Here is a 24,764-nt window from a genome sequence, read left to right on the forward strand (position 1 = left end):
GAGATCTACCAATTTTAAAAGTCTGAAGGAAAGCCTAAGTAACTTAGGAGACTTGTTTCATTTTTAAGGGACTTAGACGAGTAGGAAGTTAAGCTCCAGCCACTTGCATTTAGGCATATTTGAAAAATTTCCCAGGCTGTTCTGAAATAATCAGTTTAGTTCATTGGCTACAGAATCCCTCTGTTTCTTAAATAAATCATTAGTTGTAAATGTGAAATGTATTTTGATAAGAGAAGTTTATGTATCCAAAACATTAAAGGTTGTTTTGTTTAATACAAATACATTTTATATGCTGTTTTGTGTGTTTAATTAAATTCTAATTACAATCCTAATGCAGTTTGACACAAATCATGACCAAAAGGCTAGTTATCTAGTAAATAAGCTATACATCATTCACAATTTTCTAACATACTAAAAATATACAATTAATAAGAATCGGAAAATATTAAACTATATATTTGCTTAAGTAATGATATAGTATACAGTCTTTTGTAGGAAAAAGATGTCCCAAATCTTGTGTAAAGGATCTATTTAGTTGTAAATTAACATGCTTTAATGGTTACGTCAACAAATGAGAATGCACCTTTCTTTAGACACTAACTGCAGTACAAATGGAAAAGTTGATTAAAATCAGTTATTTAAATCCAGGCTTTCCACTTGGTGATTTAAGTCATCTTGATTTAAATCAAGTCACCCTGGAATTTTTAAGTCATTAGCTCACTGCAAAGGTGGTGAAAGATTTGTTTAAATACATACATAAATAAATAAATAAAAAACTTGTTGTACATAAAAGGACAGCCATTAAAAAATTTCCACTGTATTTTGCTCATTCAGTGTTAAATGATGTGAAGATACATACCTAAGATCAAAAGCAGCTCTTGAGCTCGACCCAAGGCAAAGACGGGAATAAGACCTCTACCTCCTCTGTTTACAATATCATGAACAGTGTTACAGAATCTTGCTTCTCGCTCTTCCCTTTTTTCATGAATATGGGTACCATAGGTGGATTCCTAAGTAGTAAAGTACATAAGGAGCTATTATTAAAACAATGGTATAGACGTTCATCCCAATTTTGTTATACCAGTGGTGGGCAACCTGTGGCCCATCAGGGTAATCTGATTGTGGGCTGCGAGACATTTTGCTGATGTTGACCGTCTGCAGGCATGGCCCCCCACACCTCCCAGTGGACGCAGTTCGCCATTCCTGGCCAATGGGAGCTGTGGGAAGCAGCGGCCAGCATATCCCTGTGAGTCAAAACTACAACAGCAGACGAACCTGACTTGGTAGCCAGAGCTGTACTTTGGTGCACTGAGCTGTCCCACCCTCCCTCCCTTTCTTTAAAGCCTTGTCTGCATCGGAGATTTGCCCTTATTTCCGCCATTGGTGGCCAGCCACCAATGCAGCTTCACCAGTGCAAATCCCTAGTGTAGACAGGCAAAGCTGCTCTTTACCCTGCCTGAAACTAAGATAAGCTCCACCAGTACAAACTAGGGGTTGTAAGAGTGCAGCTATGCCAGTGGCTGAAATCAGGGCAAATCCGTGGTCTAGAAAAGGTCTCAGTCTGGAGCCTTAAGGAATTTCTTTAGGAGAAAAGCAGCACAAAACACTATAAATAGGGCCCCTAACAAATCTGTGGTCCATTTTGATCAATTTCACAGCCAGAGGGTTTTAAAATTGGTCAATTTCACATTTTCAGCTGTTTACATCTGAAATTTCAGTGTTATAATTGTGAGGGTCCCAACCCAAAAGGTACCTGGAAGTGGGTCTGATCTTCCCCTTTCTTCTCTCCCCCCGCCCCCCGAGCTGCCACGCAATTGAAGGACAAGTCCTGTCCCTCCCCAGCCCAGCAGGTACTCACAGCTAGTAGCCCTCTGGTTGGGGCGCTTCCAGGAGCAGGGGGAGATTGTACCCACCTCGGTCTGATCTCCCCAAGAGCAGGGGAAGGACAATCCCAAGTCCTCTCCCTCCCCTGCTCAGCCGGGACTTGCAGCTAGGAGCCCGCTGGCTGGGGCGCTCCCAGCAGCAAGGGGGAGATCAGATTTCATGGGGAAGGGCATATTTCACAGTCCATGACACATTTTTCACGGCTGTGAAATTGGTAGGGCCTAACTATAAACTGTTCACAGAATCTAAAAGTAACCCCAAAGATGAAGTACCAGGTTCATGCACATTGTGTAGAGAGTTGTCACTTTGGATGGGCTATCACCAGCAGGAGAGTGAATTTGTGTGGGGGGGTGGAGGGTGAGAAAACCTGGATTTGTGCTGGAAATGGCCCAACTTGATGATCACTTTAGATAAGCTATTACCAGCAGGACAGTGGGGTGGGAGGAGGTATTGTTTCATATTCTCTGTGTGTATATAAAGTCTGCTGCAGTTTCCACGGTATGCATCCGATGAAGTGAGCTGTAGCTCACGAAAGCTCATGCTCAAATAAATTGGTTAGTCTCTAAGGTGCCACAAGTACTCCTTTTCTTTTTACTCTTTTCTTTGAGTCAATACTGAACCAATGCTACATTATGCTGGTAGGAGGCACTATAATGCTGGAGATGCTCTCTTGCAGAGATGTAAAAACAAGGTCTTGACTCTGTGTATTTGCTAAAAGTCCCTCAACACTTCTTGCAAGAAAAGGGGCATTAACCTGTGTCCTGCCCATATTCCCTGATGTAGCTTCAACCATTGTGGCTGGAATTACTTCCTTCTTGTGCTACTCCTGTTCTAGCAGGTTTCTGGACACACCTCTGGGACAAAATTGGGGCTTACACAGGTTAGAGAAGTGACATAGAGCTTTGGACAGTGTTTTGAGACTGGCCTGAAACACACTATACAGAAGTTATTATATGCTAAATACTGTACTGATTTCCCCTTTAGCCTGGCTGTAAGGGACACATAATGCACATTGCTAAAGTTACATGTCACCATCGAGCTTCTACCTTTATTCTGACACGCACTTCAGATCTTAGTAATTCCTTCTAGACACTCCCAACTACTAATTTAAAAAAAATCAGTGTGAAACTTACAATGATAAGAATATCAGGTTTAATATTAGGAATCTCAGCTGCCATCAAGTGTCTGTCTTCCTGTCTTGAGAAATCACCTGTATATAAAAGCTGTGATAGAGAAAGAAAAATATTTGACCTGTAATTAGACAGAATGACTAAGTCAGCAAAAAGATATTAACAACATGTTTTGTAGAGGAAAAGTTTAATATTTTAGCAAAGCTAATGTTCATGGATTTATAATAAAAGGTTCAAATGTACCTGTATTGAAGAATGCTTTGATAAATACATTGTGCTTATAGGTTTCATTATGAATACAATAAACAAATCCTAATTGCAATGACTGAAAGATTTCAAGCAGTATATATAAGCAGCTATAAACATAAGTATCAATATTTTTGTAGTTCCTCCTTTCTGTTACAAAAGTGACATTTTTAGAGTTTTGCACGAGTACACAAGCCATTAAGATCGTTTAAAAAAATACACTATTTGATGGATGCAAGAAAGTAAACTCAAGAGCTTCCATTTGAGAATATCAGCACAATGAACAACTATCAAACGGAACTAGTTTAATTAGATTATGTTGTACTAAAGACTCTGATATTTCCACATTATTACTTTAAACTGAGAAAACTGCACACTTATTTTTAAAGGAAAACCCATAATTTAAAATGCTTTCTGTAAGGTCTTTATCCTGCTTTCCAACACATTGGTCACTCTCAGATCAATTCTTAAGTGCATAGTGAAGGGCAAATTGAGCCCCAAATAGAGTGAATTACAGGATTTGCCCTTCAAAATTTCAACATGCTGTATCCTACAATCACTCATTTGAAGAGAGTTTACATATAAATCATGCTCAAAATCTGAATAAGAACACAGATGACCAGCAGTGGAAAAGATAAATGGTCTGTGTAGCTTGCTATCCTGTAGCCGATACCACATGCTTCAAGAGAAAGCACAGAACATAATGCACATAAAAAAATAATAATTTGAGCAATACACACAACAGAGAAGAAAGGCTGTTTCTTCCCGCTACCAAGTGATGATCAGCAAGAAGACCAATACCTGTTCTAATTTTTATTCTAGCTATTTAACTAGAGCAGTGGTTCGCAAACTTGTTCTGCCACTTGTGCAGGGAAAGCCCCTGGTGGGCAGCACCTGTTTGTTTACCTGCTGCGTCCGCAGGTTCGGCCGATCGCGGCTCCCAGTGGTCACGGTTCGCTGCTCCAGGCCAATGGGAGCTGCTGGAAGCAGCGGCAGCCCGTGCTGCTTCCAGCAGCTCCCATTGGCCTGGAGCAGTGAATGGCGGCCACTGGGAGCTGCAATCGGCCGAACCTGCGGACGCGGCAGGTAAACAAACAGGCGCTGCCCGCCAAGGGCTTTCCCTGCACAAGCGGTGGAACAAGCTTGGGAACCACTGAACTAGAGTCTTCTCAATATATGTTCTTAACCCTTTCTGAATCTTGCTAAGCCAGAGGTTTTCAAACTTTCATAATGTAAACGATATCTTAATAGAGAAATTATCTTGTGGATCACCATCTTCCCACCTTCCCGATTTGTGATCACCTCTTAGTGTGCCTGTGGACATTTTAGAAATTGCTTATAGGGAGGAAGACTGGTTTTCCTGTCCAGATACTGAACTGGAATTCACAAATCTGTGTCTGACACCTGATTCTTCCACAGACTTGTTGTATAAGCTTGGACAAATTATTAAATTTTTCTGTGCTTCAGCTCCCTGTACATAAAAATGGGAAAAAGAATATTTCCCTACCTCACAAGGGTGTTGTGAAGATTAAATAATTAATGTGAGGCACTATAATGATGGAGGCTAGTTAAGTTCCTAGATAGACAGACAGACATAGGAAAGTAAAGTAATTATGGATTAAGTTGCCTTTTAATGCAATTTAACTACTGGATGCAAGGACAGCTAGCAACAGGTTACCAGCCAGCTCTCAGCAGACCACATTTTGGTAATCTCTGTGCTAAGTAATTCCAAGCTTAGATCATATACTTAAAATTCACCTCTTCCATAAAGCCCACATATAATATCTCACTTAAATAAAACTGCTGTCACTCACCTGCTATAACTGATTAAAAATAATATTTGAAGACAAAGCCTCCTACTGGGTCTTCCAGGGTGTTTGATTTGGGGTTCCTTGCCTGTTTTCAAATTTTCAGCTCTGAACACATTGCCAATGCTTAAAAACTAATAATAAATTTTTTTGACAAGGTGTTACTGCTCTATACTAAAAAAATACCTTCACACCAGCTATTTCAATCATAAACATGGCTGCTCCCAGGACATGGCCCGCATGGTAACACCAGAACTTGATTCCTGCCACCTCTTTTACTTCATGAAAGTTGATGGTTTCAATTTTGTCCATGCTTTCTTCCAGATCTGTCTCCGTATACAGCATGTCATCTGCTGAAATATTGCTGTATAAAAATGAAATGGCTAAGTATCAGCAAGTTTCACTGGTTTATGTTACAGAATAATTACAGATGTGCTCCTTTGATAGATTTTGTAACTCCACCTAAGATCCCCGTTCAAAACTGCAGATTCCTTCCAAATTAAATATTGAACCAGCTAGAGCCATGGTTTCTAACACAATTTCCCTAACCAGTATGAACAGGTAATATTTTCAGAAAGGCCACCTTAGACTTTCTTTTTCATGCAAGGCAGTGTCTTGTACTACCAACACAATGGGTTCCCAATGGGCACTACTTTAATACAAATAATAAAAAAATAATTTATAGCCTGCTGTAGTAACCAGATCATAACACAGTTCTCACACAAAAAAGCCTGCCTATGCCTGTTAGCAAAAACTACACTTAATGATAGCTATATCTATCATACATCTGATCCCAGTGTGGAGAGGGATACCACATACTGCTGAGCTAAATCTATATGAAGGATAGTTAGCATACGTTAATTATGACGTATTTCCCAGATTCAGATTCTGTCATTCATGTAAAAACAAATGTATACTATTACTCTTATGATTCATAATACACTGTATGCAACATAGTTGTAGCTGTGTCAGTCCCAGGATATTGGAGACCATGGGTGAAGAAATATCTTTTATTGGACCAACCTCTGTTGGCGAGGAAGACAAGCTTTTGAGCCACACAGAGCTCTTCATACAGGGCTAGAAAAGGTTCTCCAAGCTTCACAGCAAAATGCAAGGTGGAACAGATTGTTTAGCATCAGTGGTTAGTGTTTTAGGCTCTCTTCCTACTACAGTTAGCCTTAGAATGGTGCCTTGGAATGTGAGCTATGTCTACATTACCGCGGTAAGTCGACGGCAGAGAAACTCCCATCGACTTACCTTACTCTTCTTGTTGGGGTAGAGTACAGGGGTCGACTGGAGAGGTCTTTACTAGACCTGCGAAATGGACTGCCGGTGGATCGATCTCAGAGTGTCGATCCCGCTGTAGTGTAGACCTGCCCTAAGGTAGAGTGGCTCAAAGCTATTTTTGTTAGTACCCCTGCAGTCATAAGATAAAGAGGAAGGGACTAGTGGGTTACAGATTGTTGCAATAAGCCATAAATCCAGCATCTCTATTCAGGCCATGATTTCTAGTGTCTCGCAGAGTTATGAATTTAAGCTCCCAGCCTAGTCTTCCGAAAGTGTTGTGCAGGTTTCCTTTGAGGATTAGGAGTGATAGAGATACTGTATCTGACCTCTCACCAACAGAAGATAAAAGATATTACCTCACACACCTTCTCTCTAATAATACACTGGTCCATTAACCTTTTTTCCTTTTAACTGACCTTTTGTGTTTTAAAATTAAACTATCTGGTGAAATTGTAAAATGTACAATTAATATTTGTGGAACTCCCAAATTATGCTCAGGGCTCAAACGTCGTACAAAAAGGATGGCCCCTCTCCCAAAATACAGAAGAATAATGAAGAAAGGAGGAACAAATATAGGCATGTAACCAAGCAGCCCAGTGTTCTCCCACAATCCTGGGCATCAGGGCTGCTCTCCTCTGTCTGCAACTTCATGGAGGCAGACCAGCAGTTTGGCACCACGCTTTGGCCACACTCTCTTTGCTCTCACTTGCCACCAGTTTCTCTGCCTCTATGGCAGCGGACAGTAGTGATTGCTATTGCTCCTGCTCTTTTTCAATTTGAGCTGTTTCTGCTCAGTTTTTGAGCAGAGGGGAGCAACGTTTTCCCTCTCCGACATTGGTCCTCCTCCCTCAGGATTTAATTCTCTCTAAGCCTCTGCTGTAGCATTGCCCTGCTCACCTCCTCTGCCCCTTGAAGGCATGGCAGAGCAGCTAAGAAAACACCAGATTAGATCCAAGCAGTGTTCTATTTGTGAATCTCCTAGTTTTGGCAGATAGTGAGTTGTGCACAGCTTGCACACAGCCAACCAGCCCTGGGGCTGCAAGTCAAACAGGCAGGTGGGGTCCCCAACCCACCTAGGCAGTCGCAACTCCAATGGGGGAAGAATGGACCAGGAACCCCTGTGCAGAGGAGGGAGAGGCTTCAAAAACCGATGAGGACGCCAACAACTTGACTAAGGGAACTGAACTGTCTCGCTCTGAATGTGAACAGGATTGGTGGAAAATGCAGCCAAGTTTTTTCTCCCCTGAGAAATTTCAAGCTATGTGCAACAAGGTTGTTTCCATGATTCAAATCCAACCTGAGCAGGCTCTTGAGAGTAAACCTCAGAGTAAATAGGTTCCCACCAAATCCACTCCTGAGGTGGTGATACCCCTTCACTCCTCCTTCAAGAAAGTGATTAGGGATGAGTGGAAAAAGCCTTATAAGGCAAGCGCATTAACAAGAGCAACTTCAGGCTCCATAACATTCAAGAACCAAAAGGGATCTATTCCTGATACCAAACGCTGACCCGCCACAGGGTCCCTCACCAGGGACATGGTTATTCCCTAAGGGTACGTCTTCACTATCCTTCGGATGGCGCGTAGTGATCGGTCTATCGGGGATTGATTTATCACGTCTCATCTAGACACGGTAAATCAATCCCTGAATCGATACCTGCACTCCACCTTGGCAGAAGGAGTAAGCAGAGTCGACGGGGGAGCCACTGAGGTCAATTCACTGCCGTGAGGACGGCCAGATACTTCCAGATACGAACTAAGATACTTCGACTTCAGCTACGCGAATAGAATAGCTGAAGTTGCGTATTTAGTTCGAAAACCCCACCCCCCACCCCAGTGTAGCCCAGGCCTTAGAGAGGGTGTTCTATACTAAGGACACCACAGACAGAAAGATGGAGGCTACTCTCAAAAATGACTTTGAGGACTCCCCCACCACCGTCCGAGTGTCTCTGGCAGTTCTCTGCTTTGCAGGAGCATCTCTTTCCTAGCTGGAAGATCTCAAAACACTTAAAGGAAGAGATCACCCTGACTTTGGTTCAATTTTAAAGAAAGTCTCCCTAGCAACAGCTTTTGTAGCTGATGCCTCAACAGATGCAATGAGGATCTCAGTCCGAGCCATGGCTTTCAGTGTATCTAGATGCCACCTAGGGCTCTGTGCCTGGAAGGTGGACACTCACTCTAGGCAGTTCTGTGCGTGGCCAAGTTGACAGACTCCCTCATTTTTGGAGAAAGGCTGGAGAAGGTGGTGGCTGACAGTGTGGCAAAATCTCACCCTGCCCCACTAAGTGCCCTAAGGAGAGAGTACATTAATTGGCTTTCAGACACATGCACTCCTTTTGCTCTTTGTAACAGTGAAGGGACAACCACACCAGTACCACCAAAGAGACAACAGATTCTCCAAGGGAAAAAAAGGAGAATCGAGATCCAAGGGGAAGCCCAGAGGGACCTTGGCCCCTCACCCATCCAACTTACTTTATGACCGAGATTGTGTAGGCCTCCGTCCAGAACTGAAGCATTTCCTAGAGGAATGGCTCATCAACCACAGAAAAATGAGTGAGGAAGATAGTGAGCCAGGGATATTCCCTCAAACTGTGGGCTCCAGTCCAATGGTTCTTCATCCAATCACCTAATTCCAACAATGCAGTAAAACACAATCTGATCCAGAATGAAATGTCTCATCTTCTGGATATAGCCATGTTAAAGGGGGTTTCCCAAAATAAATGTTCTTCTGGTTCTACTTGGGACATAGAGGCCCACCGGTGCCAACATACACCGCTCTTTATAAGCAACTCCCATCTCAGACCTAACAAACTCACTACACCTAATATATCATTTCCATGGTATTTATCTATGAAAAGCAGCATGTCAGATCTCTCCTAAAAGCCTGTAACTTATCAATTCTCATAATCACTGCAAAATTTGTGCAAGTGTAATATTTAAGAAATAATGTAACTATACTGAAAATTATACCTTATCGTCTTGGAATAAAAGTTAGTCACCAGGAATCATATATCCCAGTGCTGGCCCATTCAAGTTTGAGGGAGTTTTCACCTCTCCCTGATCAGCTAGTGATGAACTACAAGGTTTAATTGTCTACCCTTACTGCATCTCAGAATACTCAATGGAAAACTATCAAAGACAACTTCAAACAATCAAAACCACTTGGAAGTAAAAAGGAACTTTATAAACAGCCAAGGGATCTCCCTGTCTGTGAATAAAGACTGTATATTCAGCTAATCAGGTCTCCTCCAGGTGCATGGCTTACTCATCAAGGCCAAGAAAAGTTCCCTAGTTCCGTCCACCAGAATAAACGACCTAGCAGCAGAAATAGCTACCTCGATAGCAAGAATCTACCCATCATTAGAAAGGTTTCAGGAAATCCAGGAATTATCATCTTCCTCCAGAGCCACAGGAGACCCACCATAGAATTATACTGCCAACTGCTAGGACTCTAGGTCTCGTGCATAGGGATCACTTCCTGGGCACAGTCACAGTTCAGACATCTTTTCAAGCCTTTATACTAAGGGTCTGGAACAAATGAAAGATCAAGTACAGGTACCGACACAGGTGTACAACGCCTTACACGGGTGGTGAGTCCAAGACGATATGTCCATCTGCTGTCCAGATCCTTCAGTCCTCACAACAGATGCCAGCCTGGAGGGCTTGGGAGCTCACCTAGAGACCCAACATCCAAGGGCCTTGGAAACCAGGAGGGAAAGGCTCATAGGTTAAACCTCCTAGAACTGAGAGTGGTCAAGCTAGCTCTGCGAAGGTTCCAGCTCACCCTAAGGGGGACCCAGGTCCTGGTTCAGTCAGATAGCCTGACAACAGACACATATCTAAAGGGGGAATCAGAATCCTTTCTAAGGTAAATTCCTCCTTCCACACTTTAAGAGCTCATACTTCCTTTGTTTTGTACAAAACCACAACAGCCAACTGAAAAGGCCTGGCACTCCTTATATGTTAGAAGACCACAGAAAAAAAATCTCTCAAGCATATAGACTTTACAAGAAGATCAGGCTCCCTTTTCATGTCCTTCCACTCAAAGTGCTAGGGACTCAGAGCTTCCAAATCCTCCATCATTAGGTTGATTAGACTCTGTATTCTGGAAGCCTACAAATCATCAGAGGTTCCCACCCTGGAACAGATCAAGGAGCAGGCTACAAAACCCTTAGTGGCCTCTTAGGCAGAAGAAATTGTTACTTACAGTAACTGTAGTTCTTTGAGATGTTGTGCAAACTTGTATTCCACTTCACTGTGCGTGCACCCAGGGTACTGGAGTCAGAGAATTTTACTTAGCAGTACCTGCAGGGGTGGCGTTCATGCCTTGTGGCCATAGCCCGTTCCCTGGCTACATGAAGTGGTGCCTGTCCTGACACCACCCCCACCCCTGAGTTCCTTTGTACTGAATATCCAGAGACTAAACTCCAGTGCAGAAGGGACAGAGGGTGGTTTTGTGGAATACATGTCAGCATCACCTCTCAAAGAACTACAGTTACAATAAATAAGAGTTTCCTCTTCGAGTCAATGCAGACATGTATTCCACTTAGGTGACTCACAAGCTGTCCCTACAGGAGGTGGGGCTCAGAGTGTATTAGACAAGGATTGCAGGACCACTTTTCCAAAGTTTGTAACTCTTTCCCATCTTTTCTTGCCACCAAGAGATAAATCCAAATTTTTTAAAACTGCTATATTACCTCCTTCAGGCAAGAAGGTGCTTAAGGTTTTCTGCAAACAAATACTTTGCTTCCACAAACTCCCCTACTACATCCACTTAACATGTTTATGCATGCAAAGCATCCTAAAATTTTGCATACTGGTCGGGGACACAACCTCATCTCTATTAATGTTTACATTTGACATTATATAATAACTATTACAATAATGCAAACGGACAATTACTGTTTGACCTTTCAGGTAATGGATGCCTCTGGAAGAGAGCAAAAATAAACTATAGACTTACCTACTAATAAACTCACCCAACACACAGTTCAGGCAATATATGTTTGGGAAATGGGAGTTAGACCAAAAGGAACTATCCTATATACTTGAACACAATACCAATATAGTTAACATTTGAAATATATAATTTAATATAATAAATATAATGCCATGCTCACTGTTAATCTCAAACCATGAAAGGAGCCTAAAGGTTCAAATTTGGACCAAAAAAAGTTGAGGTTCGATACAAACCATCTTATAAGACCAAAGGAAATGTTTCCAAAAACTTGTGTTTCCACAATTTGATCTTTGTGGGTTTTTAAAACAAAACAAAACAAAAACAAAATTCCCAAAAAGTGAAATTGACTTGTCTACTTCCATTATCAGAGCTTCAGGAAAAGCAAAAAGTAAACATGACAAATGAAAGTAAATTAGATGTATTTTTCTTCATTTTTAATGCTCTAAATTAAATGTTATTAGTAACCTAAGTAAGTGAACTTTTAAAGAAATTTACATATGATTGTTAAACTGACAGTGGTCTTTTAAAAATATAAGATATAAGAAAGTGCATTCAAAGCCCCCCAAGTCATTGCATCATTTCCCACACTCTTCCCCCACTGGACAGACAGGAGCAATAATTCAGGAGGGAGTTATAAAAACAATCAGTGTGTCAACTTACCTAACCTTGACGTAATCTGAAAGAAGCCACCTGTAAATAGCTTTTGTAGCATGAGTCATAAATGTTCTTCCTTTAAAACTGGTCTTCTGCAGAAACCATGGTAAAGCCCCACAGTGATCCAAATGGAAACTTAAAATAGACAAATGAATACAGTTAATACATTAATATCACATAATACAAATCACAGAACCATAGAAATGTAGGTTTGGGAGAGACCTTGGGAGGTCATCAAGTCCAGCCCCCTACACTGAGGCAGGACTAAGTAAAGCTAGATCATCCCTGAGAGTCGTTTGTCTAACCTGTTCTAAAAAGCCTCCAATAATGGGGATTCCACAACCTTACTTGGAAGCCTATTCCAGAATTTAACTACCCATATAGTTAGAATTTTTTCCCTACTATCTAACCTAACTCTCCCTTGATGCAGATTAAACTGGTTACTTTTTGTCCTACCTTCATAGGCATGGAGAACAATTGATCACATTTCTTTCTATAACAGCACTTAATATATTCGAAGACTATTATCAGATTCCCCCCTCCCGCAGTCTTCTTTTCTCAAGACTACAGATGTCTGTTTTTTCCTCATATCTCAGGTTTGCTAAATTTTTTATCATTTTTGTTGCTCTCCTCTGGACTCTTTCCAGTTTGTCTACATCTTTCCTAAAGTATGATGTCAGGAATTGGACATAGTGCTCCAGCTGAGGCCTCACCAGTGCCTAGTACAGCAGGACAATTACCTTCCATCTCTAACATGCAACACTCCTATTAAATATACCCCATGAATAATATTAGTCTTTTTCACACTTGAATCACTCCTGTTAAATTTCTGATCCCCTGTAATCCCCAAGACCCTTTTCAGCAGTACTACTGCCTAGCCAGTTATTCCCAATTTGGGATTTTGCATTTGATTTTTCTTTCCTAAGTGTAGTACTTTGCACTTGTCTTTATTGAATTTCCATCTTGTTGCTTTCAGACCAATCTTCCATTTTGTCATGGTCATTTTCAATTCTAATCCTGCCCTCCAGAGTGCTTGCGACCCCTCCCAGCTTGGTGTCATCTGCAAATTTTATAAGTATACTCTCCAATTCATTATCCAAGTCATGAGATATTGACTAGTACTGGACCCAGGACTGACCCCTGCAGGACCCCATTAGATGCAACATCTCAGTTTGACAGTGAACCATTGATACCTACTCTGAGTAGGATTTCAATAGTCTTTTTTAAATGCCAAACCATTCACTAATTTACCACATTAATGCTATGTTACAAAAAATCAGGAAATTAGGTTTTAATCATCAATGTTAACTGGGCTGAATTATGCATTCTGTATATTCCAAGATATTAAGATTGATATATTAAAATGGAATAGAGAAAAGTTAACTTTTGCATTTTAACGTCTGCATTTATTGATGAAATTTTATTATAGAACCTCACAATTACGGGTTTTTTGCATCTAAAGAAAAAGGACTGATAATGGCAGGTAAGAGAATGAATATCTATCTCACTCACTCACTCACACACTACGGATGACAGAATAAAGCTAATAGCAGTAGCCCCAAAGTTGGCACAGGGGCCACCACAGATTAGACGTGAACCACTAAAATATGTTTTTAGTAGCATACTAGATAACAAATTGGTCACTCCTACTAATGATACTAATTTTAAAACAGTGGTTTTGAGATAAAGGTGCAACAAGTGAATCTTAATTACATAAAGTATCTGAGTGAATGCCTCTGTAACCCCTGTATCAGCATTTCTCAGACTCTGGTCTGTGGGGCACTGGTGGTCCATGGAGAACTAACTGGTCATACAGGGCTGGCTCTCCTTGTTTCCAGCTGCTAAGTCATATTATCAGCCCAATCCAAGACCCATTTAAGTCAACCGGTGCCTTCTCAACTCCTGATCCAACGCCCATTAAAGACAGCTACAAATACAATAAATACTTTCCTAATATTTCTTTTCCACATAAACAATTGCTGAAGTTGACATTATGCATCTGATGAAGTGGGCTGTAGCCCACGAAAGCTTATGTTCTAATAAATTTGTTAGTCTCTAAGGTGCCACAAGTACTCCTGTTCTTTTTACAGTGATTTATGTGATCACAAAAGGAAGGGGTGTGTGGCCACGAGGTCACAATGGGCATGGAGGAGGGCTATGTTGCAGTGGGGAAGGTTTAGATTGGATATTAGGAAAAACTTTTTCACTAAGAGGGTGGTGAAACACTGGAATGCGTTACCTAGGGAGGTGGTAGAATCTCCTTCCTTAGAGGTTTTTAAGGTCAGGCTTGACAAAGCCCTGGCTGGGATGATTTAACTGGGAATTGGTCCTGCTTTGAGCAGGGGGTTGGACTAGATGACCTTCTGGGGTCCCTTCCAACCCTGATATTCTATGATTCTATGACATTAAGAAATAGTTTTGTAGCCTATAGGTATTTGCTAGGTTAGCCACAGGTATAAATTAAGGCAATAAAACAATAAGCCTGCAGGCCTCAAGGCCTGTAAGACAAAAATTTAGCTAAACCAATTAAGGCATAAGGCCCAAAAGGCCTTAGCATAAGTAGCTAACCAAGAGTAACCCTAGATCATAAAATATCATAAGATGGAATGCTGTAATGACTAAACTGCTGATAGGTAATCACAAGATGCTAGTTTATACCAGCTTGGAATATTTTTAGTTGGGGACATCAGCAGATGTCTGATCACAAGAATGCCATGGTAACTAATTGACATATGCTAACAAGCTTAATGTAAAAAGATTAATAACCTATGAGAGAAGGGCACCCCAATATCAGTAGGGAGAGGAACTACAAATAAGGAAAAGGGACTGAAACCCCTATTGAACACGCATTAAGCATAGGGGTCTCAATAGAACATATTATAAAAGCTGTATCCTGGCTTCTGTACCTGGGGAGATGTCAGGATGGCAACCACTGACGATGGTGAGGGGAAAGATGAGAAAGATAACTAACACTTCAGGTTGTTTGCAAGAGATGGTGTAAGCCTATGGATGGCTCAGCTCATTCTGTATTATCTCTAACTGCTTTGTTGGGTTGGAGTGTTTGTGAAGTTGCTAACTGTATTAATAAAACTATTATAAATATAGTGTGATTTCCTAAATGAGAGTATTGCAACTGTGCATGTCAAGGCTCCCAACTGAACACTAATTCTGATAATACTGAGCCTGATTTTGGGACAAGAACCAGCCAAATTTCAGACTGCTAGTTGGGGAAACTAAATCAGTAATATAATCAATATGCAATCAACAGATTATGCAACAGTTCACACTACAAAAATATTGGGAACTACTGTCTTTTCATCACACCAATAGTATCTGGATGACATCTGCCCCCATCCTTTCTTAAAAGTTGGAAGTCAACACTGCTTAGAGCAAGAACTCAAAGCAAGCATTAATTCTTGTTCTAAATGCAACTTACTGACTGATTAAGAGGAGATCAATCTCAGCAGGATCTATCAAGTCAATGTAAGGAAGGGCATCCATTCCTTCTAGGCCAGGGTGAATTCCACAATCAAGCTGAAAAGTGATGAAAAACCATTAAAACTCCTACTAAAAACCTATAAAAAAAACACACAAAAATTTATGGCACAGTTACAAGTCAGTGGGAAAAATTCATTTTGCTTATTCACAGTTTTTGACACATTGTGATATATTAGACTCCAAGCTAGCCTCTACGGTATCTGTGTAGGTGACTTATCTTCAGTGGAAAACTGAATGCCTTTTGAAAGCATATTTTTCAGACATAAGCCTTTGCATGTGCAATTTTGTACCTACACGAGCCTCCAGCCATACTTTTCCAATAGTAACAGTTGAGAGCATGGGTAAACAGCCTTTCACCTGTGGATTCTGTCACCTGAGCACACAGGCATTAATGCTGGAAAAGCAAACAGAGCATCTGTGCATACACACACAATTGTGTGAACAAAGTAAAGGTTAGGCTTGGACACCACTGAAAAGTAGACTGTGAGCATATCACCTACACTTACACATAAATAGATACCTGAATTTTCTCTCAGGATTTATATACATCTTTTGTTAGTAAATTAAAATCTCATATAATAGCACATCCTCTAGGTAACATTGCTCTTGAGAACCAGAGACTTTGCCTGTTTAGGGAAAGACAGTCATTGATACCAGACTTTTGTGAGGAACTTGGATTTAACACACAATAGCTTTTTACAACAGATCCTGGTAATTCAGGTGTATACAAATAATTACCATTATTTTTCTTCCTTTAAACTCCAGAATAATGCATGATCTTCCTACTTCTTGCCCAGCACCTCTGTGAAAGGACATGACAAAGTTAGCAAAAACAAAAAACCACCCACCCTATCTAAATACAGTTAACTACAACCCTGTTTTAAATGCACTTAGATGCCTATTTGCAGAACTCACCATTCTACTGTTTAACAATCCAAATGTAGAATGATAGGCCAATCACTATTTAAACTGAACAGTGACATTTCATTCAATGAAACTGAGATCCTGTCCATGACTAAAGCACAGAAGACATAAATTTGGGAAAGGACTAGTATCTTTTCTCTAGGATGGCAAGTGAATGCTTGTTGCAGACATGGGCTAAAGCAATCTACATGCTTAAAGCAAACTGACCCCTGAAATATTTTGATAACTTGACAGTGCTTTCTATTTACAATATAACAACTGTTTCCTAGGTTGAATGAACTTAAGGTATCAGATACTATTAGTCCAGCACAGAATTATTTCAGAGTTAACAGGAAATGCCCGCAAGTTATTATACTGATTTTTTTTATTAGACACAAAATTTTCAGTGAAAGGAGAAAAAACACAAAAAGCAAAACCAATTGTCAAACCACCCTAAGGTACATTGTTTTCAAATAATTAAGCTCTTTTTGCTTTTCCTTTTACTATCTCTTTTCCGCACTGCCATTCAGTTTCTTCCCTACAGATAAGTAAGGTGCTTGTCCTCAGTAACTGCAATAGGTTTTTATGTCAGGGAAGGAAAGACAGGATTCCCCTAACATAAAAAAGCCAATGAACACTCATATGCATGGCCATTATTATAGAAACACGAGTCTCAGTGATCTGTATAAAAGAAAGGGGGTAAAAATCAGAGGAAGGAGGAAAATGAATCCAGGGATTTAAACCATGTTTTAAAGCCACTCTCCCTTTCAGTGGAGTATCAGCCCTCATCTCCTTGCTTTTGGTATGCTGTTCTTCCCCACGCTCCCCCTTCAGATTCACATGTACAGGGAGATTTTCTGTTTCTGTCAGAAAAGTGAAGAACAGAGGTTGTATATTTGTTGATGACAAGCAACCTGAAAATTCTGAATAGGAAGCCAACCCAAAGACAGGAATTACAACAGCCCAAGCAGATTCACGTTTTGCATATTCACAGCAAGGACAATAAGAAAGAACTTGTGCAATTATGCAAATACCAGTACTCTGATTGGCTAATGGTGGTCAGTCAAAGATTTTCATACTGTATGGGGAAGAAATAACCATTCAGTCATTCTACAAATCTCACACCCAAAACAAAATCTTGGCCTTAATATAGAGGTTTCTGGCTAAAAATTAGTGATCTGTGATATCCAGGCCACACTAGATGATCTCCTCTGGCCTTAAACTCTATGAAACAACATAGTGCAGTGAACTGCATAATGTGGTGGGAATTAAACATTAAGTATCCACAGCTATACAGCCTCCCTGCATTCTTATGGGCTGAGACATTTCTATTTCAGTATAATTTGTACTAATATATCAGCCCTTGACACAGGCTTACTCTAGTAAAAAGCAATTTAAAATTTTGAAACGCTTGATATTGTGGCGAGAGGTGCCTTTGAAAATTCCAAGATAAAGGGCTCTGTGTGTTAGTAATACTTCCTCTTTTCCTGCACAGCTACGATTTTACTTCCCTAACGATGTGCAATGCTTTCATCTGTGACAAAAAAGGACTGGGCTGAGAACATCTGTTTTGAAAGCTAACTCATTTCCAAAAGATTTTGTTCACCACACTGGTAAACACACATGCTTTAATAATTCATATGCTTTGTTCTGATAAATGAGTAAATATAGTTTAGGTCATTTAGCAGTGACCTAACTTATCTACTCTCAAGTTCATCTTTGCAATTTGGTGGCATAGGTCAAGCCTCCAGAGCATAAAAATTGATAGATGCCAAGTAAGAAGAAAGAAACTGATAAAGAAAGATGTTAGCATCAAGCTTCTCAGAGGGTGATGCAACAGAGAGCACAGCTCCTTATGCTCCACTAAATTCAGTACAATCAGGTGACAACAGTACCATGTAGGGGTGAGGAACCTATCCCTCTGCTCCTTCTCTACTGTTACCTCAGCCCTAACTCCCTTACTATGAAAGGCCATTTAAATTACGGTATTTTGAAACTTTCAGCATGCAATGCTAGGAGACAGAATAAAAGTTTTGAATTATTTATCTAACATTTTTTCTGTTTCTTCATTTATTACTAAAGAAACTAAAGTGTCAATATTAATGTAGTCATTACAAAGGGGGAGCCTAAACAAAGTATACACTGGTTTCCTGATGTATCTAAAGTCATCCAGTTACACCACTGTAGAAATCACTTATCCAAAGGCAAGATTAAAGGGATCAGATGTTTATATGGATAACAGGAATACCCAACTGGGAAGGGTTTGCAGTGCCTCATGGAGGCAGGTGCAGCATCACATGATAAGGGGTTTCGCAATCCAATCGTTCCATGGGTATCCTACTAGATTGCTAGCTGCTTTTCAACTGCTCTGGTAACCTGCAACCCAGCCATCTCTGTCAGAAAGTACGGATCCTTCATTATGAAGACAAGGCTATAAGAGGAGCCCAATGGGGGTGCTATTTGGCTGAGGGATGCTTTGAAGCAGCATATTAACACTAAGCTACAGTAATGTGTGTTGCTGCAGTGTGTTGAGCCTCACATTGTTTGTTTGCACCATGCTATGAACCTTTTAATGATTGCTGTGTGTGCCTGAAAAGTAACACATTTTAAACACTTATTAAAGTTGCACTTGGTAATACGACCAAAATGACATTGCTGAACACTAACACAAGCCCACAGAAGGTCGGGGGGGGGGGGGGGGGAGAGTATGAGAGAGCAACAGACAGTCAGACAGAGTGTGTGTTAGGGGAGTGTGTCAGAGAGTGCATGGGGAGGAGTGTGTATATGTGAGAGAGACAGACTGTGCTGGGGAGAATGAGTGTCTGCACGCTGACTCTAAGGCTATGTCAACACTACGCACCTTTTAGTGACACAGCTGTGCCGCTAAAAGGCATGCAGTGTAGCTGCTGTTTGTTGGCAAGAGAGAGCTCTCCCACCGACAAAAAACTTCCACCCCCAACGAGCGGCAGTAGCTTTGTCGGTAGTAGAGCTCTCCTGTGACAAAACACTGTTCACATCAGCGCTTTTCGTTGGCAAAACTTTTGTCGTTCAGGGGTGTGGTTTTTTTACACCTCTGAATGACAAAAGTTTTATCATTCAGGTTCCAGTGTAGACAAAGCCCAAGTTCAGACAGCAGCCAGAAGCAACCAGTCCTGAGGCAGAAGCTGGTGCACAGACAGCTGGCATCCCCCTATCTCCCCACCCCAGAGGAGAACAGTACACTGGTGGGGGGAGAGGGACACCCCAACATCAGCCCGCTTCTCCCTCCCCGACTCTCCACAGCACAGCAGTCTTTCCCCCGTTGCCCTCTGCCTGCTGCTCTGGTTCTAGTCCTGGGGAGAGCAGGATTCTGCATTAATGTTTTGATTCTGTGACTCCCTCAGAGTTCTCCCACAGAGGAAGGAGATCCACCCCCACCCCTATAGTCCAAGCAGGAATGTGTTTGCTGTGGGAAGCCAGCAATGCTCAGCTGGGCAGTAGCTATGTGAGCTCTCCAGGCTGAAGAATTTCAAAACTTCCTAGGGCTTTGAAAGGGATGGGGCACATACGTGTGCAGCTGGATGCAGGGAAGCGAAGTTCAAAACAGTGCGCAGAGCGGTCACGGTGAGCATTGTGGGATATCTCCTGGAGGCCACTTAGGGCGACATAACAAATGCAGTGTCTACACTAATGCTCTGTTGCTCTAACTTTGCAGCAAAAAGCACTACACCTTTCATCAAGGTGGTTTTATTTTGTTGACAAAGCAGGAGAGTTTTGTCAGCAGGAGGAGCATTATAGTGTATACACCTCCACGGTTTTGTCGACAAAAACTGCCTTTTGTTAACAAAACTTTGTAGTGTAAAAAAGGCTTTAGAGTATACACAGTTGGTGTTCAACTGCCCATCTTCAAATGTTCTGGCATTGCTCAAAGCAAAATGTATAAAGCATAAAGAAAGAAAGCTGTGCTTTATAAAAGTTTAAAAAAATACCTCACAAAGGGCTATATCAAATCTAATCCATACTTGAATCTTATTACAAATCCATTGCACAGACCTATTACATTTAAATGGACAAGAATCTCACCAAGCTGATATTGCAGCCTTTTCCTTTAGTTATATCATTTCTATTTTTATTCTCATATTTAATTTTATAATATATTGAAAACATTTTATTAGCATAATAAAAAATATTATACTGACTAAATTATATGCAGGGGATGTCTTCTAAGTCTAAGCAACCAGTGCAAAACCCTTAGGACTCCTTGCCACCAGTTTAAAATCCTGACACTATGCACACAAGTCTTTTATCTGAAACAGAAAGGATCCAATGTGAGGAAGACAATGGCACCTGAAGGTGCAAGAGTCTCCAAGGAAGCACTCAGGATCAGCCTCAAAAGTGAATCCCATACAAGTTCACAGACTCAGACCATAAGGCCAGAAGGGACCATCATGATCAGAAGTTAGTGTGTGGGCTTTTTACAGGAGACCTTAAAAACAGTGGTGCTGTCTCCTCTACATGGACTTTAAAAAGAGTCATGGATTCTTTAAACTTGTGTCTGATACAACAGTCTTACCTCAATCTCTCTTTTCCCCAACCACTGGACAGCATGCTATTTGCGTAGCTGCTGCGCTCACACACCAGTGAGAGTTAAGGCTATGTTTTAGTCATGAGTATTTTTAGTTAAAGTCATAGACAGCTCCCTACCCAGCTCTTAGCTCCACGTGCTGCCTCTGCTCCACCCCAAGCCCCAGTTCTGCAGCTCCCATTTGCTGGGAACTGCAGCCAATGGGAGCTGTGGGGGTGGTGCCTGCAGGCAGAGGCAGCACGCAGAGCTAGGAAGGGGTTCCTATCCCCCTTCCAGGGAGCTCCCCCCAGATAAGCACCACCCCACACCCCAATCCCCAGCCCTGAGACCCCCCCACAGACACCCAAACTGCTGCTGCTGGGGGGTGGGGTGACCCAAGACTGCCCCAGCAGCAGCTAGTGTGACAGGCCCAGGGGCTGCCTGAGCTGCTCAGGCAGCTCCTGGGCCAGCCGCACCAGGCTGCTGCAGAAGTCACGGAGGCCGTAGAATCTGTGACTTCCGGGACAAACACGGAGCCTTAGCGATGGTTACATTTCAGTGGATCTGTGCAGTGAAACACCTGGGAGTCTAGATTATGAAGGAGACACTGTGACACTGACAAACCAGGTGCCAGCTCATGCCAGAGCCCCAAGCCAATTCACTTGTGTATTAATATAGCTCAGAGTGATTTTGTTAAAGAATGTACTTGGTGTTTAAACTTCATAAAAACTAATGGAATGTTATGTGCGTTGTTTTCACTTAGCTGTATCATGCTATAGTGTAGTAGCAATCATTTACAGTGCGAGCTGTAGCTCACGAAAGCTCATGCTCAAATAAATTGGTTAGTCTCTAAGGTGCCACAAGTACTCCTTTTCTTTTTGCGAATACAGACTAACACGGCTGTTACTCTGAACCCTGTAACTAAATAACCCATCAAACGAGAAAGAAGCCTTGTGGAACACAAATTAAGAATTTTATCAGAAAAGTGTTAATTTCAAAGCAAGTGGTCATTGTGTGTGATAACTGGAGCTTAAAGACTCAAAACGCATTCCTTACTCTCTGTGATCAAAGGAAAAGCCCACGGGGGTAGTGACCTTGTCAGCTTGTTTTCTGTGAGAAGAAGCTTTAAGTATGTACTCAAGGAAAGAACCTATATCTCTGGACTGTTTGGACTCTTCCAGGGAAGTATACCAGACGCAAACCAGAGATCCCCAGAGACAATATGGGAACCCTGAAAAGACTTTTGGTAAACTGGCAGTTTATTACATCACTGCCACCATTTGGAATTACAAACTGTGACTCATCTGTTAATATATTTTACCTATTTTAACCTCTTAATAACTCTCATTTCCTTTTCTTAACTAATAAACCTTTAGTTAGTTCACTATAGAATGGGCTACCAACCTAGTCCTTTGTGTGAGGTCTAGGATACTAAGTGACCTGGAGGAAGTGACTGGTCTCTTGGGACTGGAAGCAACCGAAATGTGATGTGATGTTTGGCATAAGTAACCATTTTCTCACTAAGTCCAGTTTGTCTGGGTGGCAAGATAGACTGGAGAGTTTAAGGGGAATGTCTGTGATGCTACTACGGTAAGACAGGTAGAGTGATGCAGGAGTTCACATTTGTCACTGGCTTGGAGAAAACTAATTGGAGAACACACCACCAATGGGGGCGGGGGGGGGAGAGGAAGGGGTCTGCCCCCTTTTCTGACAGTCACTCCACACAGAGTGGCAGACACATTAACGTGACACTAATGCGGTGCCACAAACTTAAGGCCTGCCACACCATGTTGGTGCAGGTTATGTGTGAAAGGACTTCAGTGCCCCAGCTTCCCACTGGCCCCCAAGCGCCCCAGCTCCCTCCTGCCCCTGCCGCTGCCCCGCCAGCCCCCCACTGCTCCGCCGTCACTCACAGGGGCCGGATGAGCAGCTGGTCGCTCTCCTCGGCCGGGATCATGGCCTCGGCTTTTCTCTTCGCCGACATCCCGGAAAGGGAGGAGCGAGCGCAGCGACGCCGAACAACCGGCGACTCGGGGGCTCCCCCACCCGGCCTCGACTTCCGGTCCTCCCGCAAACACCTTCCTCCCTCCGCTTCCGGGGAGCCGGGCCGCGCACGCTCCCTGTCACGGCGCCTGCGCGCGGGCCGGGGCCGGCGGACGCGCGTTCCCGGGGCAGCGAGCGTTGGGGAGGCGGGCCGGGTGCGGGGCGGAAGGCGAGTCCCCGGCGGGTACCGAGCGCGGCCGCTGCGGTGAGGAGCGCGAGCCCTGCCTTCCGGTGCGGCCCCATCCTCGTTCCGGGTGGGGCCGGGGATGAGGGGACTTCAGCGCTGGGAGGCGTCTGGGGTGGAGGGGGCCGTGGCAGGCCGGGGGTAGGACGTATCTGGGGTGGAGGGGAGATCCCAGCACTGGGAGGAGGGGTCCATGGCGGGAGCGGGGTGTGGGGCTGGGAGGGGGGAGAGAAGCCGAGAGCTGGGACGTGCCTGGGGTGGAGGGCTCCATGGCAGGATGGGGGTGTGAGTTCCCCATCTTTCTTGTTTCTTAAGGAGCCAGTCTGGAGTCAGATATCTTGGCGGTGCGCACCCTGAAAAATACCTAGACAGACAGAAGTGACTGAAGCCCCGCATAGGCTCCCAGGTGCAGCTGGTAACCGCTTTTTGTGCTATTCATGAGCAGGGCCTGAGCTTTGGCCTCTTTGTGCCAAATTTCAGCCACTCATATGTAGGCTTGGCAAAATTAGATTTTTGTTTGTTTATAATTTAGAGGGATAGTGTTGATATTTATTGTGAGCATTTTAAAGATTTTTGTCAATTAAAATTTTTCACAAAATTGTATTTTATGCTCCCCCTCCCCCCCCCCGTATTTTTATTTGAATGTTCACATTTGGGGTGAAACCAGAGATGGGGGTCAGATAATAGAGGTGTCAGTCAGTAATTAATGACAGTAGACATTGAGATTTAGAAAGTTAAAGCTTTACAACTATTAATACAAATTGTTGGCATCACATGTCAAAATATACAAAGTAAATATCCTTAAATCAACCTGTAATAAATTCAAGTAGCATTTGTCTTACTTCGTAAATTTCAATTATTGATGGAAATATTTTTGTCCATTTCTGTGTGTGCATGGTGAAATTGACATTTATCAACATTTACCAGTAAAAATCTAATCTTTCCATGCCTACTCATATCCTTCACTGTGGCTAATAAAATATCACGTAAGCAGTGTTTTTGCCATTTCAGGAACTGCTGCATGAAGTTATTTATTTCAGTTTGTTTTAAGAGGTTCTCCTTTAAATTATATTTCTCACTGAAAAGGATACTCTATCATAATGTATCTACTGTAGAAGAAATTGGCAGAGTTTATTTTTTCCCCTTCAATTGACCTTATTAAACCTGTGGTAGAAAATATGTATATGAATAATTTTTCTTCTTCTATCACTCAGCTAATATCTATAGTGTTGAGAAGCACTCAAACTCGAATTCTGTTTTCAGGTGCCTAAAATTTTGAGAAAAACTCTTTGATTGAAATATCTCCTGCTTCTAAGCTAAAAGTGTATCTGTGTTTGTGGAGGCAGAAGGAGTGGGGCTTGATAAAATTTTATTCATTTTTAGATCAGTGTGAGGAACTGGATTACTGTTTAAGACCTATTTTTAGATGAAATTTTGCACTCTTACCCAAATGGCTGCTTCTTAAAACTTTGGAATGGTCAAAGACTTTGTCCTCATAGAGGAAAATGTGCCTTTGACAGGTCATCAATCAGTTTACAAGAACAAAAGACGTTCTGCTTATAACAAACTGCATATAACAAATGAGTTTTTCACTGAAATTTTAACAATATGGCAAAAGACAATGATGC

The 24,764-nt window shown here is 42.1% G+C and overlaps 2 protein-coding genes across 8 annotated transcripts in view; one reads left to right on the forward strand and one right to left on the reverse strand.

The window, feature by feature from the left end:
- The window catches only part of CPSF3 (cleavage and polyadenylation specific factor 3), a 55,828-nt gene extending 32,862 nt beyond the window's left edge, over positions 1-22,966 (reverse strand). The window contains exons 1-8 of one of the 3 annotated variants that reach the window (XM_073336052.1): positions 22,823-22,907; positions 20,545-20,652; positions 16,202-16,265; positions 15,402-15,499; positions 11,972-12,100; positions 5,255-5,432; positions 3,018-3,107; positions 860-1,010 (exon numbers count right to left, since the gene is read on the reverse strand). In XM_073336052.1, the coding sequence (XP_073192153.1) occupies positions 860-1,010; positions 3,018-3,107; positions 5,255-5,432; positions 11,972-12,100; positions 15,402-15,499; positions 16,202-16,204 (649 nt within the window). In that variant the 5' untranslated portion in view covers positions 16,205-16,265; positions 20,545-20,652; positions 22,823-22,907. Of the gene's footprint in view, positions 1-859; positions 1,011-3,017; positions 3,108-5,254; positions 5,433-8,823; positions 10,861-11,971; positions 12,101-15,401; positions 15,500-16,201; positions 16,266-20,544; positions 20,653-22,822 lie in introns of those variants that run through there. The other 2 variants (XM_073336051.1, XM_073336053.2) reach the window with 2 other exon arrangements.
- A 47-nt stretch (positions 22,967-23,013) lies between these two features.
- ITGB1BP1 (integrin subunit beta 1 binding protein 1) overlaps positions 23,014-24,764 on the forward strand; it is a 29,149-nt gene continuing 27,398 nt past the window's right edge. The window contains exons 1-2 of one of the 5 annotated variants that reach the window (XM_073336068.1): positions 23,014-23,183; positions 23,452-23,542. The gene's annotated coding sequence lies outside the window, so the exon portion shown is untranslated. Of the gene's footprint in view, positions 23,184-23,451; positions 23,552-24,764 lie in introns of all 5 variants that reach the window. The other 4 variants (XM_073336067.1, XM_073336066.1, XM_073336071.1 and 1 more) reach the window with 4 other exon arrangements.

Source organism: Lepidochelys kempii, chromosome 3 (genome assembly GCF_965140285.1).
Source record: "Lepidochelys kempii isolate rLepKem1 chromosome 3, rLepKem1.hap1, whole genome shotgun sequence".
NCBI lineage: Eukaryota > Metazoa > Chordata > Testudines > Cheloniidae > Lepidochelys > Lepidochelys kempii.